At 48.0% G+C, this 18,008-nt stretch overlaps 1 protein-coding gene across 1 annotated transcript in view; it reads right to left on the bottom strand.

Moving 5' to 3' along the window:
- Positions 1–18,008, bottom strand: part of LOC119161604 (ski oncogene) — a 159,293-nt gene that overhangs the window by 3,536 nt on the left and 137,749 nt on the right. Inside the window, exons 2-5 of the mRNA XM_075889364.1 lie at positions 6,024–6,283; positions 4,506–4,595; positions 2,327–2,538; positions 1,230–1,438 (exon numbers count right to left, since the gene is read on the bottom strand). Coding sequence (XP_075745479.1) covers positions 1,230–1,438; positions 2,327–2,538; positions 4,506–4,595; positions 6,024–6,283 — 771 coding nt within the window. The remainder of the gene's footprint in view (positions 1–1,229; positions 1,439–2,326; positions 2,539–4,505; positions 4,596–6,023; positions 6,284–18,008) is intronic.

Raw genomic sequence — 18,008 nt, 5'->3', positions numbered from 1 at the left:
TTGTGTGCGTCAAGAGAAAGCAATAAAATGCTACTTGTTCGTTTCTGTTTGATTCATGGAAAAAAGAACCGCCGGACGTTACTCTGAAGAATGGCCTGAGTGATTGAAAAATTCAATTTTCGCGTTGTTACAATGGACATACCATGCCACCTAGCGGGACCCAGTTGGGCAAAAACACGTCTGCAATCTCGGAGCCAATAGCAAAAAATTTTTCAATGCCCGTTGTTCCTGTTGTGGCTCTCGCTGCTTTTATTCTGTCTACTAGTGTCGGCTACCGTGCAGTAAAGGCGGGCAACATTGTGCATGGCAACAGTGACGTTAGTCGGACCGCTTCTTGAGGCGGGTAATTTGAAGTGCGCTAACCCGATGCGGGCCACTAAAATGTAACTTTATTTGAAAATAAGCCCTTCCTTGGCACAGGACTAACACTACAAGGTTTCTGGACCGCTATTTCAACAATCAACGTCGACCTTATAGTTGCCTTTAGTGTCTCCTTAAAGTCCTACACTTGTTTTCTTCAAAATATTCTGCAGCACAGTCCTGTCCACTGTAAGATCTCTCTAATACCTCGAGTGCAACTCTTGGTATGGGGAAGATAAAACCAGAAACAGTACAAAACAAAAAATGCATCTGGTGGTTTCTTAGTAGGTATTTTGTGGCTCCTTAATAATTGTTCGTAATAACCCCACATCTTCATAGCATCTGCTGGAGCATGTGTGACTTTTATATACGGAAAAAATCAATTGCGTTGTGTTCTAATGAAGCAACAGAATCAACATGTTGACCATCAATAAGTTCTATTGATTCAATGAAGCCAAAATACCAAAAAAAAAATCAAATGAGGACGTTTAAATGACATAGGCATTTGCGTTCAAAGGTATTGTTAAATTCAAGAACACCTGGACCTTCACTCTCTGTTCTTATACTAATGAACCTAATATAGCGAAATATTGTATGGTATACACCCCACAAAGAACGACTTATCAGCGTAAAACTGACTTAGTGTTTCCACTTCAGTGTGCCTTTTATATAACAGAAGTGAGAAAGTAAGATTGCAATAGCAAAATGGACACTGTGACAATGCCAACACATTTATGTTAAAGTTTCGAATTCACTCAAACCTCAATACAACGAACCCTTATATAAGAAACTTATTTTCGTGTAAGATGCAACTTTGTTATAGTGAGGTCCGAGTGTATTCACACGCCGCTACGAAAGAAGACACTGACCTGACGCTGTTGCAGCAGCAGCTTGTAGCTGGCAATGAAATGCCGCTGCTGGCACGCCGACAGGAGCAGGCTGACCTCGTGCATGATGTCTTGGCGAGCACGCTCGCCCAGGGAGTGCCTCTCGAAGGCCACCCACAGGCCCTGCAGCTCGGGTGCAACCAGAGTGGCGCCTTCCTTGCCATCCTCGGCCATGCCGACATCCTCCACTCCTGAGAAAACAAAAGCATGGTGACTGCCCATTCCTCAGCCTTAACCTACCACGACGTACTATTTTCTTCCACGTCCTTTTGTGACAGTAGCGTGAGAATTTTTTTTGAGGGACTTAATTCTTTTTTAGACACAATCGAATGGATCCCACATGCAGTAAGGACATCATAGGGGCCATTGGTCCTTTGCGGCTCGAAACTTTTTCCCACCTTCCGTTTCGTGTGGTGCGAAACTAAAAGACTCAAAGCTCAAGTTAATGAAGTTTACCAACTCTTTACAGAAGGCACATAATGTTTAGTGACAAAATGTGGGCGAGAATCACCCACGAAGGAACTATAAATAAAAATATAACTTCATTTTCCACGAGAAAGACAGGGTTGGTTTAAGTCACTACGAGGGACAGTCTTTCCATCCGTGCAGTCATCTCATTTTATGTTCTAAGCAGTTGTCGGCCCCTTTATATGCAGTCATCCTTGTCTGACCAGGCAACGGAGCATTATGACTGCACCACCAATCAGTTGATGGCGAGTGCATTGCCATTCACAATTTATTTTGTGCAAACGTAAACATACGTATGGAAAGGTTTATGTATGGGGAGATAAAACTCTGAGCATCTTTTCCCGTGACACAATAAACACGATCTGGTAAATGATAGCGTTAAACAGTACATGTGCAAGATAAAAAGCTTTGAGTAAAAGGAGGCCAAGGTTAGCTTTGATGGACGAAACGTTCGCGATTCTATTATGATTATAGTAAAGATTAATAGACCTGATTTATTTTGGACAAGTTCAGGAGCTATTGTCATTAGGCTAGCTTTGCCAAGGTTGCATGCAGAACTAGTGAGTTCTAATTTTGGGGTCAACACGAATGAAAAGTGTCGAGGGACCAACCAGACAATGTGCTGAGGCTGCTATTAGACATGGTCTCTTCCGTGTCAGCAGACAGCCTTCCGTTGACGAGCTTGCCGGCAGGTGCCACGCCCCCCGATGCCAACTCCAACGACCTGCTGCAGGCAGTCGGCACGTGCTCTTTCTTGGGCACAACGTCCATCACAATCTGAGCTCCCTTCTTCAGAACCGGCAGCGTCACACCTGCTTCAAGCCTGCAACGGTGAAAGAATAAGGATGTTTAACTCTATTTTTGCATCTGGCATCTTCCTGCGAACGTGCCAGTTCTTTTGTAACAAACAATTCGACGACTTCATAACCTTTTTAGGACTCTGGTACCACACTGTCCCGCACACTCATAGCCTGTGTGTTTCGAGTTGCTGCTGAAACCAACTTTTTGGCGAGGATGAAGCACACCCTTATGTCATGATGGTCCAATTGGTTGCAACCGCCTTCGACGATATTTAAGCTCTACCTGCAGGACAGCGGCAACTGCTCTTTACTAGTCAAAGACAGTAGTGGTGCGTGGTTTCTCCTTGAACTAAGTACTCTTCCTCGGGTAGTGTAAATGCTATGCACAATAAGAATTAATGGTAAGTCGTTACTACCTAAAGCATTGTGCTTGTCTGAGTAGTGGTGTCAGGATTTATGAGCAAATTTACCAGAGCGTCTTAGTTACCTATTAAAACTAGCGACACACACATGCGTCTGCGTTGGACAGAAAACTGTCTGAAATGCTCAAGAAGTGCTTGACATCATGAAAATGAGTGAGCATCATTGTATAGTCGCATGGTAGTGTTCACATTACACTAAAATAAGTTCGTTATACCAGAAAATTCGTTATAAAAGTATATTCCTAACACTATTTACTGCAATAGTATTTTTCTTTTACTTTGTTGTAACCGATATTTTATTGTATCCAGGTTCTTTATATCAAGGTCTGAGTGCATTATTGTAGGCACTGTAATATCGTGCCTAGCACTTGTATAAGTTATATGAATATGAGTTAATATGAGATATATGAATATAAGTTATATGAAACTTTCCTTTGTGGATGGAGCATTCCCGCTATTTCACTGTGGTAGGTGCAGCGATGGCTGTGGGTGAAACTGACATATTTAGCTATGCCATAACAGTGAGGCTTATAGTGACGAGTTTCTTACGCGTACAACATTAACCGTTTGACAGGTGGTCATTAGCTCTGCTTTTATCCATTGCAAGAGGAAACCTGCATGTCACACTGTAGCTCAGTCCTGCCCATGATGCCTCTTAATGCTAGGGCAGCTCATTAGAGCAATGACAGTTGTTATTTACAAGCTGACCATTATCGGCTGGCAAATGACCATTACAGTGCTGAATAGGAAGCTTTTAGGGTGCACAAAGGCAGTCTGCACACGCTTTTATGTGGCTGTCTGAGTTGCAACAAACTGACTTTGTGTCAGCTGTTTAAATCATGGAATCATACAATTCACTTCTAATCTTTAAATCTTCACAGCACTTCTTGATGATGCTTTCAAAAGTAGTACAGTGTAACCTTAAAAACAATGAAGATGTCAACAACAGCAGCAGCAGTGACAAACCTGAAGATGGCGAATTGTCTCTTGGCATGACAAAATGTATCATTCTGCACGGTAGAAAATTACTAAAACTGTACCAGTTTTTCTAGATGTAGGAATTATCACACTATGACAGTTACACTTGTCATCAACTGTGATGGTATAAATTATAACGAGAACTGTGCTTGTCAATATCTGGGATGCCAATTTCAGGGGTCTGCCCAAGAAGGAAAGAGATGGGGCAGAAATAAGATAACTTGTACTACAGGACAATACATGGCCAACTGTAATGATGACATCAACAGTGATGACACAACTGAAGGGTGGCAGTTGCGTGGACTGAATCAATCTTTATAAATGACTCAGCTACAGTTGTTCAATATCTTTCCAGTGTAGGAACTACTTCTTGCCTTCTTCATTTAATTTTTTTATTCTTCATACGTGACTCGTGCCACACTCTCACAACCGGAAAAGGCACTTGTCCTTCGTCACAGGCTGGCACACAACCTGCTGCACGTTGAACGACAGCCGTCACCAGCTGCTCCAGGTTAACAGGACATACCCCTCTTATAAATCTGACCTTTTAGTACGTATCACAGGTTTCAACCATCACTGGAGAGACCAACCTGTCGGGATCGGCCTTTAGGACTGCTGGACCCAGCTTCTGTAATTCTGCGACATCAGCCGGGAGGTACGCTTCTACAGGGTAGGCCAAGCTGTTGGGAGATCAAGACAAAGACGTGAGCTCTCTGCTTTTGTTGCCTGTCCCAGCCAAGTTCGTGGACCAAGTAGATGCATAGAAACAAGACATCTGTTTGCTTTAGAATGGCATGGCTGTGAATATGTGGATGCGCACAGTGAATGGTGCGATGCAGCTTTTATCTCGGGCAGTTATGCAAAGCAGATATGACCCCACCCTGCTTTATTGTTGTTCTTTCTTTTTTGTCTTGGGAAAGTGCTGTGTGGACCAGAGGAAAAAGGGAAAAAATCCTGATATGCAAATACACTCAAACCTCGATATAACGAACACAAATATAATGAAACATCTGTTATAATGTAGTACATGACAAATAGTCTTTCAGATTTAACGAGCTTATTTTTGTGTTAGATGCAACTTTGTTATAATGAGGTTTGAGTGTAATATAATCAGCAGGTGTATCACACATTCCATCCACCTTTTCTTTATAACTTGATTGCAGCGCTCAGAAATGAAAAAAAAGTGGTGATAACTGCACTGAAGAGAAGCAGGAGTGATCTCTAGTTCACGAAAAAGCATAGCTGTAGCTAAGAGAAGTCCGCAGCCCAGCTCATCTCGCACATGCGTTGGAAGACACTGTGGAAGCTATGCAAGAACTTCGTTTTGCCGCTGCACTCCGTGATATGGCTCTCATCGGCTCGGTGATAGACACTGCCTAGCTTGAATGCCTGACACCCAAACTTTGTTGAGCCCGAGGGATGAGAGAGTAGCAGACGGGAAGAGAAAGAATGTAGGAGGATTATTTACATTGGTACATGGTCATCCACTGCTAATGTGAACACAGGTATTAAAACAACTGTTATTACCATACTTTGCCCAACGTGTGTGACAAAAAACTGGTTCTTGCGACACCTTGGATAGACCTGTATTGATGGGCGTCAAAGGACACTGTGGAAAACTATGCAAGAAGTTGCCTGAAAAATGCACAAGTCCGTGTGTATCCCTCTTTTATTTCATCATAGTAAACGAGGTCTCCATGACAGGCTCTGGCTACGCAACACCAGGACTAGTCGTAAAGGCCACAATACGAAAAGAGACACTTAGCAATCCAGATTAACCTATTCAAACTGTACAAATAACTGGGTTTGTTTATTCCTAAGGCAGAAAATATTTTCATTTATTACTCGACCCATAAACAGAGAGAAATCACATTATTGGTGGTAAAATCATTGAACTACCGTATTTCTTGGTGCGAACACGTACTGCAAGAATTCTCGCTAGCTTTGTAGGAAACTGAGTACGTGTGTTTGCTTGGTTACCATTCGCAAAGAAGCACAGACCATAAAAAGCCAACAGCTTCCACGTGATGGCCATGCACAAAGAAGTGACTCAACCACAGCAACCTAACAGTTTCCTTGTGTAAAGACATCCCTGAGATGCAACTCACTTGTGCTTGAGGTAGACGGGCAGAGTCGGGAGGCCGGCAAACAGCTGCTCTCCGGGGGGCAGCTTGCTGGCCGCCATTCGCTCCTTGAGCAGCACGGGGCTCCATGGCTTGAAGGCCGAGGTCCTAGCCCACTGGCTGTGCTGGTGGTACCAGTAGGCTGAGTCCGGACCGCCAGTGGTCACAAAGCCGCCACCCTCGATGTCCGACAGGGAAGCGCGTGCCGCTCGCTTTTTGCTTGCTGCGTCGATGTGCATTAGGCTCTGCAGCAACAAAGGAAAGACAACAATTATTAATGCAGTAAGCAACACCTCGAAAACCTAGAGAAAGCTGTGCAGACTGCTGTAACGCACTCTCTTTCGATGCCAGCATTTGTTATGGCACAGCACACAGGGCGTGAGACAAGTTACACAACATTGCAGTCACAGTCAGACAATCAACCGGGTGATACTAACAAAGTCGTCCCCCTGGAGCCTCAATTTCTTCCATATAAACCACGTAAGTACATCGCAAACCACATGGGACACATCAACTAATTCCCTATGAAATGTCAGGATGGGAGTGCAGTTGCCACGTTTCATGCACAACAGGTTCCAGTACTGTCCAATTTGAAAAATTATGTTCACAGTTTCACAGCTGCAGCGAAGGTGTCTTAAAAGGCTGCTGTGATGAGGAGTGACAATGTTCCTGGATGCGTAGAACACCGTCAGTGTCAAGATTGAAGGACAACCAGTATTGCCTAATAAAGATCCATTGCCACCAAAGCATTAATCACCATTACCACCCTTATTCAAACCAATCTGTATATCGTAACAATATGTTTGAAAAAAGTCATCCGAATATTCCTGCAAGCAGATTTTTCGACATTCAACAATAACTGCCTATAGCACAGATGCAAGAGGTTCCCAGTACTTACTGATCCAAACGAAGTCTGAGCTGAGACTTGCTTTAGACATCGAGATCGTTTTCCAAGATGTTTTGTAGCAAATTTTTTTCTGATTATGTGGAAACGCTGACGAGAACGTGCTCACAGGCAGTGGCGGATCCAGAAGGGGGGCGGTAAGGGCGGTCGCCCCCCCCCCCCCCCGCAATGCTTGTAAGCACCCCCTCCCCCTCTCTTCACTGCTTACCCTCCAGCTGGAATCATCAATAAGGACAAATGAGTGGGATCCCTTTGAGCACACATGAACAGTATTTGTGCTATGATTGAGTTTTTATGCCAGTAAAGACAAAAAGTAATGACCACGCCCCCCTTCCCTTTACGGTGTTACTTTAAGCGATCGCCCCCCCCCCCCCAAAAAAAAAATTAGTGGCTAGATCCGCTTCTGCTTACAGGACAGGTATGGTAGTACAGGGGCAGAGCCAGAGAGAGAGAGAGAGAGAGAGAGATAAAGATACAAGGAAAGGCAGGGAGGTTAAACCAGAATTTTGGGGGGGGGGGGGGGCGAGGGAGGTGGTGGGGGAGCAGCTTCAACACCCTTTATGTAGGTATGTTTGTCGGCGAAATTGAAATTTTTCGAGATGGGAGGGGGCTTAGAAACTGCCCTCCCCCCTCCTCCTATCGGACACGCCAATGAAGAAGCAGTCGCTGCAATATCAACTTTCAGCTGCTCACGCGACATCGCCCAAACAAGCAGAGACGCACACGGCTCGTGCATACAAGGCCCGTGCTCGCAGGTGTACCGAACAACTCGGGCGGAGCGGAGCCCGTATTCGTTGCGCTACGGGGACACCGTTGCAAGACGATCGCCGAGCCACAAGATCAGGTCGCGCAGCTGCATTGAGCGTGGTATACGATACGACGCTTTGAGGAACCGTACGACCGCGAGACACGTCGACTGCGCCGTCGCCTCCTCGCGTCCATTGTGATGTGCGAATCCGCCACTGCCCATGCGCGCGTGACAGGCAGCTGCTGGAAGTGTTGAGCCACACATCGTCGCCGGGAAGAGCCGCCTCGGATGAACGCGCAGGTGCGGCGCAACACGTCACTACGGGGACTACAGCGCGCCGTGTCGCGTTCTACACTCTGAAAAGAAAGGAAAGTGGCCAGCGCCGAGTTTTCAAGAAAGGAAGCGCACGCAAGCCTGATGACGATTATTGTTGTGGGACCAGCTTTTAGAAGATCCTGAATGCTACTGTGGTGTTCACTTCAGATGTGGATGATACTACAGACCCATTTCATGTTGTTTTCAAACAGCAATAGACGCCGTCGACATAGTGAGGCGCTTGTCCAAATGCTCGCCGCCGCCCTGTAGCTGTAGTGGAGTTTACGCGACGCGACGTCGCTACAAGCGCTTCACTATGTCGACTGCGCCTGTACCGCTGTTTGCAAACATGGGACAGCTCTTAAGCGCTTGCAAAGATAAGGCGCTGCAGGTCGCTTCAACGAACGTGAGGGAAGGAGAGTACGGTGGCGTGAGCAGCGGCGAACACGAAAAGCGGGAAACCGAAGCCCGTGGCTGGGCGAGGGGACGTGGTCGTCCGTGACACTGAACAGCACGAAGACGAAAAGACGACGGCGCGGTGACACATTGCCCTTGGGGTGTTTTTGTCACGCTCTCTCTCTCTCTCTCTCTCTCCAACGTGCGCGCCACGGGCTGCCGGAAGGAAAGAATGCGGCTCGTTTGGACGCCGGTGCTACAGTATCCCGTTCATGATCCCGCTGCATTCAACTCCTTCACTATGCGCGGCTTGACAGGTGATGCAAGGCGACGGTGCGAAAGAAGGGAAACCAGGCGGTGAAACTCGCAAGATATTGTGCATGCCGACTCGCTGCGGTGGTTTCATCATTATCATCATCATAATCATCATCCTGACTACGTCCACTGCAGGACAAAGACCTCTCCTATGTTCCGCCAGTCAACTCGATCATGTGCTTGCTGCTGCCGATATACACCCGCAAACTTCCTAATCTCATCTGCCCACCTAACCTTCTGTCTCCCTGCTTGCCTTCTTTAGGAATCCAGTTACTTACCCTTAATAACCAGCGGTTATCCTGTCTACGTTCTACATGCCCATGTCCGTTTCCTCTTCTTGATTTCAACTATGGTATCCTTAACCACAGTTTGTTCCCTAATCCACTCTGCTCTCTTAAGGTTACACCTTAAGCTATTTACCGCGGTGGTTTAGTGGTGCTCAAATCGACACTCGCGGGATGAAATCCGGGCCAAGGTGGCCGCATTACGATTAGGAGGCGACAGTGCGTGAGGCCCGTGTACTTACCGCGCTGATGCACGTTAACGGCCGATCGTCAGAAAGTTTCGAAGCCCTTGGCTAAGGCGTCCGTCAGACTCCCATCGCGGTTGTGGGGCGCCCCACCCCAACAATAATTACATCGACGTTGCCACGCGAGCACGATTGTAATGCGATATTATAATGAGGAGCCCACCTTGGTGGTGCTCGGCTGCTCTCCAGAAAGTCGCTGGTTCGATACCGGCCACGGCCAATGAACATCTTCCCAATGAACATCAATGAAGAACGGCCAATGAACATCAATGAACAGTCAATGAAAAGTTGAAGGTAGAAAGACAGCAAAGAATAAGAATAAAATACGTGTTAAACGATTGCGCTTTGTAGAGAGAGAGAGAACTTGGCGGCTGTCTTAATTTTATTTGCAACAGTTTCAACCGGTGGACCGGCCTTCATCACGGTTATATATATTCGCAATGCCCACAGCCTATAGGTGGCGCGCCGTTCAATCCAAGATGGCTGCGGAAGGATGATCAACCCGTGAACTCGCATAACAAAAGATAGGACGCACGGACGCACTCCCCGTGTCGCTTTCACCGGATGAACTCTTCCTTATCAAATGAATGTATATCGAACGAGAGTACTTTCCCAATCAGTAGGAACTGCCGAATATTCGCTACCTCTTTTCTCGCCGCAGTGCAAAGGGTTGTAGTCAGTTGATCGACCGTGTATCAACGATGCTTTGCGTAATCCCGTGCGTGCTACAGAAAACTGCGCGAACCAATATTCACGTATGAACTGTTGCTGGCATGGGGCGCTTTGTGATATCCATTGTAATTGGGATACATTCAATGCACAAGAAAAAGTATGCTTTTATTTTGAGCTTGTTGAGGGATATTGTGCAGTAGACACAACAAAAGTGACTTACGAGCGTGAAAAAACATTAACGCACGACGGGACGTGAAGTGCAACTCGCTGCTCGTGAGCTAGCAGCTGATCGTTCATCGTCGCTGTCACTCTCAGCGCGTTGACAACCATCTACGCCCTGTGAAAAATCCTCGAAGTCAAGATGTTTTTTTGTTTTTTTAACATCACTGCTGAAAGTAATCTGAGGAATTCTCTCCACCAAACGACTTCGACAGCACCAACAACGTGTAATTCACCACGCACAACACCCACACGGCGTCACTCACCACGTTTATCGGGGGGTGCGGAGATCATTTCATTTCGCTCCGATACCCGACAAGAAAGGAATCCCTTGCTGCGTGCTGCCATCTATCAACAGACGTAAAAAGCAGCGGCGCAGCGTAGGCCAAGGTTTGGAAGCGCAAATCGCGAGTCTGCGCTACTTTCCGCGTACAACGAATGCTGTACGCACGTAAAACAAGGCGAGTTTTAATTGAAATGGTCAGAAGTTAACATTTAACTATCCAAAGTGGCTGCGGAAAATCTCGCGAAGCTGATATGTGTACGCAGTGGGCTATAATCGAAAGCGTGAGTTGCCACGTATTTTCACGAAAGCTTCGCGTCTCGCAAGAACGAATCAGATTTATCGTGTCACGGGTGGTTTGGTATGTTCACTGATGTACGAAACACACAAAGTGGTTTGTGTTCGTTTCTTGCTAACGCGTTAACACTGCGGCTAGTACCGCCGAACAAGGCAGCATCGGGAGCGTCTACCTACTAATCATCCACGAAAGGACGCCCCTGAATTCCGCTAGGTGGCGCGACAGTCTATGAACATTGCGAATATTGTGCGAGTTGATTGATTGATATGTGGGGTTTAACGTCCCGAAACCACCATATGATTATGAGAGACGCCGTAGTGAAGGGCTCCGGAAATTTCGACCACCTGGGGTTCTTTAACGTGCACCCAAATCTGAGTACACGGGCCTACAACATTTCCGCCTCCATCGGAAATGCAGCCGCCACAGCCGGGATTCGAACCAATATTGTGCGAGTGCTTCTCTCAATAAATCCATGGTTGCCGACGACACACTTATGGCAGGCACGGCCGTTTTGACGGAATCTACCCGCCGTAGCTTGGCGGAAGCTAGCGATGCACCACAAGCGGATGAAGCTACTATAGCATCAGTCCTTCCGGCGTGCGGCTCTGCTAGGGATGACGGGAAGCACATTATGACTTGCAGCGTACCATCCGAGCGCCACGTAGATCACCACAAGGCCGTCTGCGTTAAACGGGGAATCTGACGTGAAGCGGACAGACGGCGAGCTCGCGCGAAACAGTACGATGGCGCCTTCGTGGCGACTGCAGCGAGGTGTACAGCCATGGTGGCGTTAACCCGTATGGACGCCGGGGTATATCAGAGTGCGGCAGCGCAGAGGTTCCTGCGTCGAGCCATCAAGGCCAAGAACCTGTGCAAACCATCCGGCGTGCTTTGTTGGACAAGAATTTGCCTGCTTTCCTGGTACGCATGCGACGACCAGCACGACATAGTCAATGGCGTCGCACCAGAGCCGTCATCGGCCGACTTTCACAGCAAGATGCAGTGCGGCCGCGACCGTGCTCCGCGAGCTGCCGCCAATGCCGCCCGCCAGAGGCATTGATTCTGCCTATGGCCTACGTTTTGCACGTTTCCGCCTTCCAAGTGACCACCACCGCCAGATAATGGCCAGCCGTGGCAGGACTGTACAAGCACGCAGCGTGGCTGAGTCATGGTCAATAAAACGATGCTCGGGCACATACCCGGCTGGAGGAGAGGAAGACAGAGAGCAGAATAAGAACATACATCACACAGGCATTGTGTCTTATGTCTCTTACAATATTTCTATATATGTCCCATTTCAGTCTGTGACTACGGGGCTTCCTTCTGTATATTCCTACAGTGTACTACTTAATACCTTGTTTGATTTGAAATAAGTGATTGTGATATATCCGTCCCTGCTGTCATATACCAATGTTGCTGCACTGGCGAAAAAATCCGGGTGAATTATAAATCTTTTCCGAGAGACGGCCACCGCCGCTGTACCCCTACAGAAGCAACTTCCGAAAATAATTCCCGGCTATATACGGCCCCTAGATGACGGCCAAGAGAAGCGAGCCAGCTGGGAGAGAACCGACGTCACGTATACATACGGGGGTGCACTGCCGCCAACCACCGCTAGAGACGGCGCTGGCGTTATATAGAGAGTGTGTGTGTGTGTGTGTGCAAAGGGGAGGGGCAAGAGTTGCGGACGAATATATACACACAGTATACGCAACGGGCAAGCATTCGCCGACGCATCCTCAAACCTCGCCGAGGAAGTAAGCACCGACAGCGGGGCAGTTTTCAAAAGCAGAGGCATGCCCTCGTGTGTGTGCGTGTGTGTGTGCTATGCGGCAGGGGCGCAGTGCTACACCGAGAGAGAGCGGCCGGGCCGTAAATCAGGCAAGGCCTTGGCGGCGGCAGCAGCCGGCAAGTCGACCCGAACGTGCCCGCGCAGACCGAAGCGGCGGAGGAAATGAAATAACCGAAATAAAAGCCACGCGTGTACGCACTCGGCGAACGGGGAGAGCGAGTTTAAGGACAGCGAAGAAGGCGCCGCGGCAAGGTCTTAAAGGCAGGAAGAAGGCTGTCATCGTAACTCGCCTACGGTCATGACGAAGAGGCGGTGTCCGCACACGACCCTCCCTGGTGAAGGATTCGCAGAGCGCGCCAATTTTATGTGGCACGTTGCCTTTTCTGTATCACACACGCTGCGTTGTTTGCAGCATAATATAATAAATACGTGCGTGCCATGCAGCGCGTTCTCATTCCTCCCAAGGCCACATCCGGCGCCATCTGGGTGTTCGGAGCTTCTGTTTGTTCTTGCGTAAACGGGTAAGGAAGAGTTGTGAGAGGAAGGCATTACGGGACTGCTGAATAAAAAGCTCCGCCCCCATACCCTACTCTGCAATCTGTAGCTTGCTCGCCGCCGGCGTTAGTAATTCTGGTTGTGCGCGACACCTCGTCGTTAAAACGCCAAACAAATCACGTTCACTTTTTCTTCTTTTTAGTTTGAGCCAGTTCGACGCCGTGAAAAGCTGTATATGCGCGAGAGTGGAATCTGGGTGGCTAGGGAGATCACGTGTTGGTGTAAATACGCCGCTAGACTAAAACTTAAATACGCGCGCTCACAAATTTCAGAGTGTCATCATTATCAACATCAGCAGTACCACCGCAACTGTTACGAGGATTGTAACAACTTCGAGCATAAGCATCATCATTTTGTTTTATTTTTATTCTGTCCTTCTTAACCCCGTGACCTCGGTAACAACAGCAGCAGCAACAGCAACAGCTATAGCAGCAGCTGCTGCTACTACTGCTGCTACTGCTACTACTACTACTATACGACGACAGCTAAGAGAGCTCTGTAGAAGGGTCGTTCGGAAAACAGCCGCGTGCGTATACGTACGCTGTTGCGTTCCTCTGTACTCCCAGCCACATCCTGCGACACAGAGGAACGCAAGGGTTTGCGTTCCTTTGTGCTGTAATAAGTAATATGGCCGAATTCTCGCACATAAACACAGACGTAACGGCTTCCACCACGCAACGTGGCACCGTTGCGCAACACCGACGCGAAAGTACACCCGCAAAGCTCTCCTGTCTTCGCCGCATTTGCGAGCGGTACAAACTTCAGTAAAATGAAAGGGCTGAGAGGGAGAGAGATGACAGGGTGATCTTTGTATCCCCGCCTCTCTGAAACTCTGCTTGGATAACTTCCCGTTCAGAAACGACTTTTTTTTTTTTTCTCCCTTCGGGTTGCGCATGCTGAAAAAAAAAAAAAAAACTTGCGCAAGTTTTGCGCGACTTCTCAAAAAGGGCACAGAGGTATCATTTTCTTCTCCGCAAGCCGGCCTTTCGGCAACACATCCGCCGCTGCAGCGCCGCGCCGGGTTCAGGAGAACACTGCGGCTCCGTTGTTTCATGCAGCTCCCCGCCGGAGATATCGGGAATCGAGCTAAGTGCATGGTGGTGGTAGTGGTAGTGGTTTCAATGAAGAGGAAAAAGGCACCTAATTTCTGTCTGCCTTCAGGCGACACGGCGCAGTGCCTTATAGGGGTGGGGGGAAGGAGGGATAAAAAGAATAGAAGGAAAGTAGAAGCAGAAGAAGACAGCCAACGAGAGGAAAAAGAAGGAGATAGGAAAGTGGGGATCCGGTCGAAGCAGTCCAAGGGCGGGGTGCCACAATGCGAGAGCTACACGGCATCAGGAGACCGCGGAGGGCGAACCAGTCGGCGGGAGCTACGCTGAAGTCGGAGATCGCGAGGGCATGCCGCCTATATGCTATACAACCCACATAAAGACTCTCTCGCACACGTGAAGTCACGCCCCTCTGACCCCCCTCCCCCCCTTCTTGCGTCTGCAGCAGGGGCCCCGAGACAACGAACTCGTCGGAGTAACGAAAGACGTGCGATAAACAAAGGCGCCGCGGGATGAAATATAAAGTCGTAAAAATAAAGAAATAAGAGAAGAAGAAGAGCGTCGGAGGAAATGCAACGGAGGAAGCGGATGCGTTGCGCATAAAAAACCTCTCCTCCTCCCTCTTCATTTCTCCGAGCCTTTCCTTTCACAGCAGTGGTGTGTACGACTTCGACCGACCTGCGGCGAGTCCGCGCGACGTGGCAGTGAAAGGGCGCGAGAGAACAGAAGCCATCGAGTTACTGTTTGCCTAACTTAAAAATTACCTGCGAAAATGTGCGCACTCTTCCTAATAGCTCCATTGGTAAATAGATATACTTTTCTAAATATGTCTGTGTTGACTGCTTCTCTGCATTGATGTTTCCTATGCTATGTTGGTTTGAAATGTTTTTTTATTTGTTTGCTTGTGCCATCGTGTCCTCTGCCACAGTGAATCTGGGACGTGAGGCATCGTCAAGCTGCCTCACGCAGCTTTATTATTTTCCTCGACCCAACCACTTACTTGAAACTGCATGCGGTAGAAGTAAGCTCAACTCAGCAACATGAAACAGACTGTTCAACGGCGCCGTCTGACACATCTGCGGTGATGCAGTTAAGCGACCACCTCCGTTGCCGGAGGTACTGGGTTCGCCTCCCAGTGCCGCCAGGCACCCACAAGTACAGTGTAATTGAAGTGTACTACAAAGCTACCCACAAGCACTGGCCCGGCGCTCGGTGTTGCGCAGTGTCTCCAGAAGGCTGCTTCACCTTTTCTCTGTGTTCGTTCACTCCTACCCAACCTGCAAACGAATCTCTCATGCTTCCTTATACGGGTCGCACAGCTAAACGCGCTTCTCATCCTGAAACTACCGCCAACTAATACATCCGATGACACTGTCCGCTAAAGCGGCTAGCTTACACACGGAAATTCCTCGCCTACGCGGGTAAGAAGGAGAGAAAGTTCCGTACAATTAGGCTCAAAATTGGCGTGAAAGTCGTCCACCACGGAGGAGCACCTCTCTGGAGACATCCTTCCGAGAATTGGGCTCTACGTAGCGACGTTTTCTCCTTCGAAACGACGCTCGCGCTGCACACGTACAGTGGTGCATTTCACGATGTCGAAGTGAGTGTATACTGTGTACCCTCCAACGATGGGCAGTACGCAAGAAAACAAAACAAAAACGGAACACTGTCACGCACCTTCTACCGCCCCTAAAGAGGAAATTAGTGAAACATACGCACCAGGTCTCACTTACGGTGCGAGGTGAGTAGCTTAGAAGACTTTTTTTCTTTTTTTAATAAAGCTTGTGTAGGTTCAGAGCAGGCATACTGCAGCGCACACGGAGACGCCACGCCGTCCTGTCTTAGTTTTTAGAGGGCGGCTTCAAGGGCGAACCCAAACGTCGCTCCACCACGTCGGGCGGCCGTATAGGCTGCCGCACCCCTTTCGGGGGACCGACGGCAGCTCGGAAAAAGAGAGAGGGAGAACGCGCTTACTGTAAGCGACTTCATAAGTTACCCCGCCTGACACATTTCGCGGGGGAAAAAAAGAAGCTGATGAAAGAAGATGATGAAGAAGACAGAGGAGAGGGAAAAAATATAAAGAATTTTTTTAGATCCCGCAACGTCGGCAGAAAGCGCTGCCTGGTCTGCACGACGTTCGGCCGTTTCATCCGCGCCCCCGCCGGTTCTATCTTTCCATTTTATTTATTTCTCTCCCTTACAAGTCGCTCCCTTTTAAGGTGGCTTTAATCTGTCTACGACAACACACGAGGATGCGGATGAATTAGGATTGAAAACAACTACATAAAACAGAGGTAACCAAGAAGGCAGAACATACAAGCCTTTCGTTTAAGCACGCTGCTTTTCATTTTTCTTCTCTCATCTCTCTCATCGCTCACTATTAGAGAGCTTTAATGCTGGGTACCCCCAAAGGTAGCTTTGTCACTCTTCCGATCCTTTGTATGCGTACCTTTGTCACTCTCGCGTTCCTTTGTTCTCCGGGCCACACCCACAGAGAATACAAAGGAACGCAAGAGCGTGCGTACGCGGGCAGTTCGGGGTATCCGGCACAGATACTATCTATTATCAATTTTAACCCTGCGTCGAACCCGTGCGGTCGCCGGCGCACAATCTGCTGATCGGGCTTGACGAGGCTATGATGATGATGACGATGACGATAGTAATAGTAGTAATGACGCGCAACGAAGAAAAAAAAAACGATGCCTAAATGAACAAAGATAAGAAAGTCGAGTATTCAAGGAAGACACCCACCTGCATCTATTAGAAAAGAAAAACATAAGAAGACGCTTGCGTAGGTTCTTTTATTATCCCAACAATAAAAACGGGAATGCCTGATCGACCGGTAAGATTCTATATAAGGGCCCGAAGAAGAAGATCATCATAAGTTACAAATAATAATAATAATAATAATAATAATAATAATAATAAACTGCATATTAAAATAGGGGGAAAGAAGAAGCTGATGGTGCAGTCCTGCGGTATAGCGCTCAGTCGAGAGGTGTGTTGTGAACCGTGATTAATCAGCGAGCAAAAAATTAAATAGCAATCTCAATAACAATAGAAGAAAAAAAAGTGATTTCGATCCAGCCCCAAGCAGTTCTCGTTACACTCTTCGTATCTCATTTTTCTCTCGCTCGTCAACTGGTCTGGTGCAGCAATCGCACCGGTTGAACCACCACAAGTGCGGAGGATGAAAAGCGAGGAAGGTCTTCATGGAAAGGATGGGGTTCCTATACGCGATCCGTCAAAGGCGGGGATAAACAAAAGCGCCCTGTAAATAACCTCCAGATCCCCTGCATGCACCCTCCCCTGGTCACCCCGTCCCCCCACACGGTCTCCCTTTAGAGACCTCCATTCTCCGGCTGTCGACCGCGTATTTAAAGAGATTACATCAGAAGTCGGTTGTATACGAGCTGACGTGAACGAAGAGAGCGAAGATAATCGAGAACACAAAAGACGACTTGTTTTTTTTTTGGGGGGGGGGGGGGGGTGGTATGTGTGAGTAACGCGGGTCTCTAAAGAGTTCCGCAGAACAAAAAATAAAGAGGTTGCCGGGGGGAGGGGAGGGGGTGAGTTATCTGAGCGCTTCGCCAACTCTCGTCACTTCGGATAAAGCAGGTGAAGCGAGTGTTGGTAAGTTGTGAGCGATGGCGTTTCCAGAGCGGCAGGACAATCGAAACAGGTAAAAGGAATTAAAAAAGAAAAGAAAAAAAAAGCGGATGACAAGTTTAATGATAACGGGCGCAGGGAGTTCGGTGAATCTATGGAGTACATAGGATAACCTTGCATCGGCAGCCGATTACGATATCGAAGGGGGGGGAAAAAGGAACAATGGGGTCTTGCATCGACTGCGTCAGCGATGAAAAGGTTAGCTAGACTGATAGAAAAAAAAAAA

The sequence above is a fragment of the Rhipicephalus microplus genome, chromosome 3 (assembly GCF_043290135.1).
Source record: "Rhipicephalus microplus isolate Deutch F79 chromosome 3, USDA_Rmic, whole genome shotgun sequence".
In the NCBI taxonomy this organism is placed as follows: domain Eukaryota; kingdom Metazoa; phylum Arthropoda; class Arachnida; order Ixodida; family Ixodidae; genus Rhipicephalus; species Rhipicephalus microplus.
This window is presented reverse-complemented; position numbering and strand designations above follow the sequence as displayed.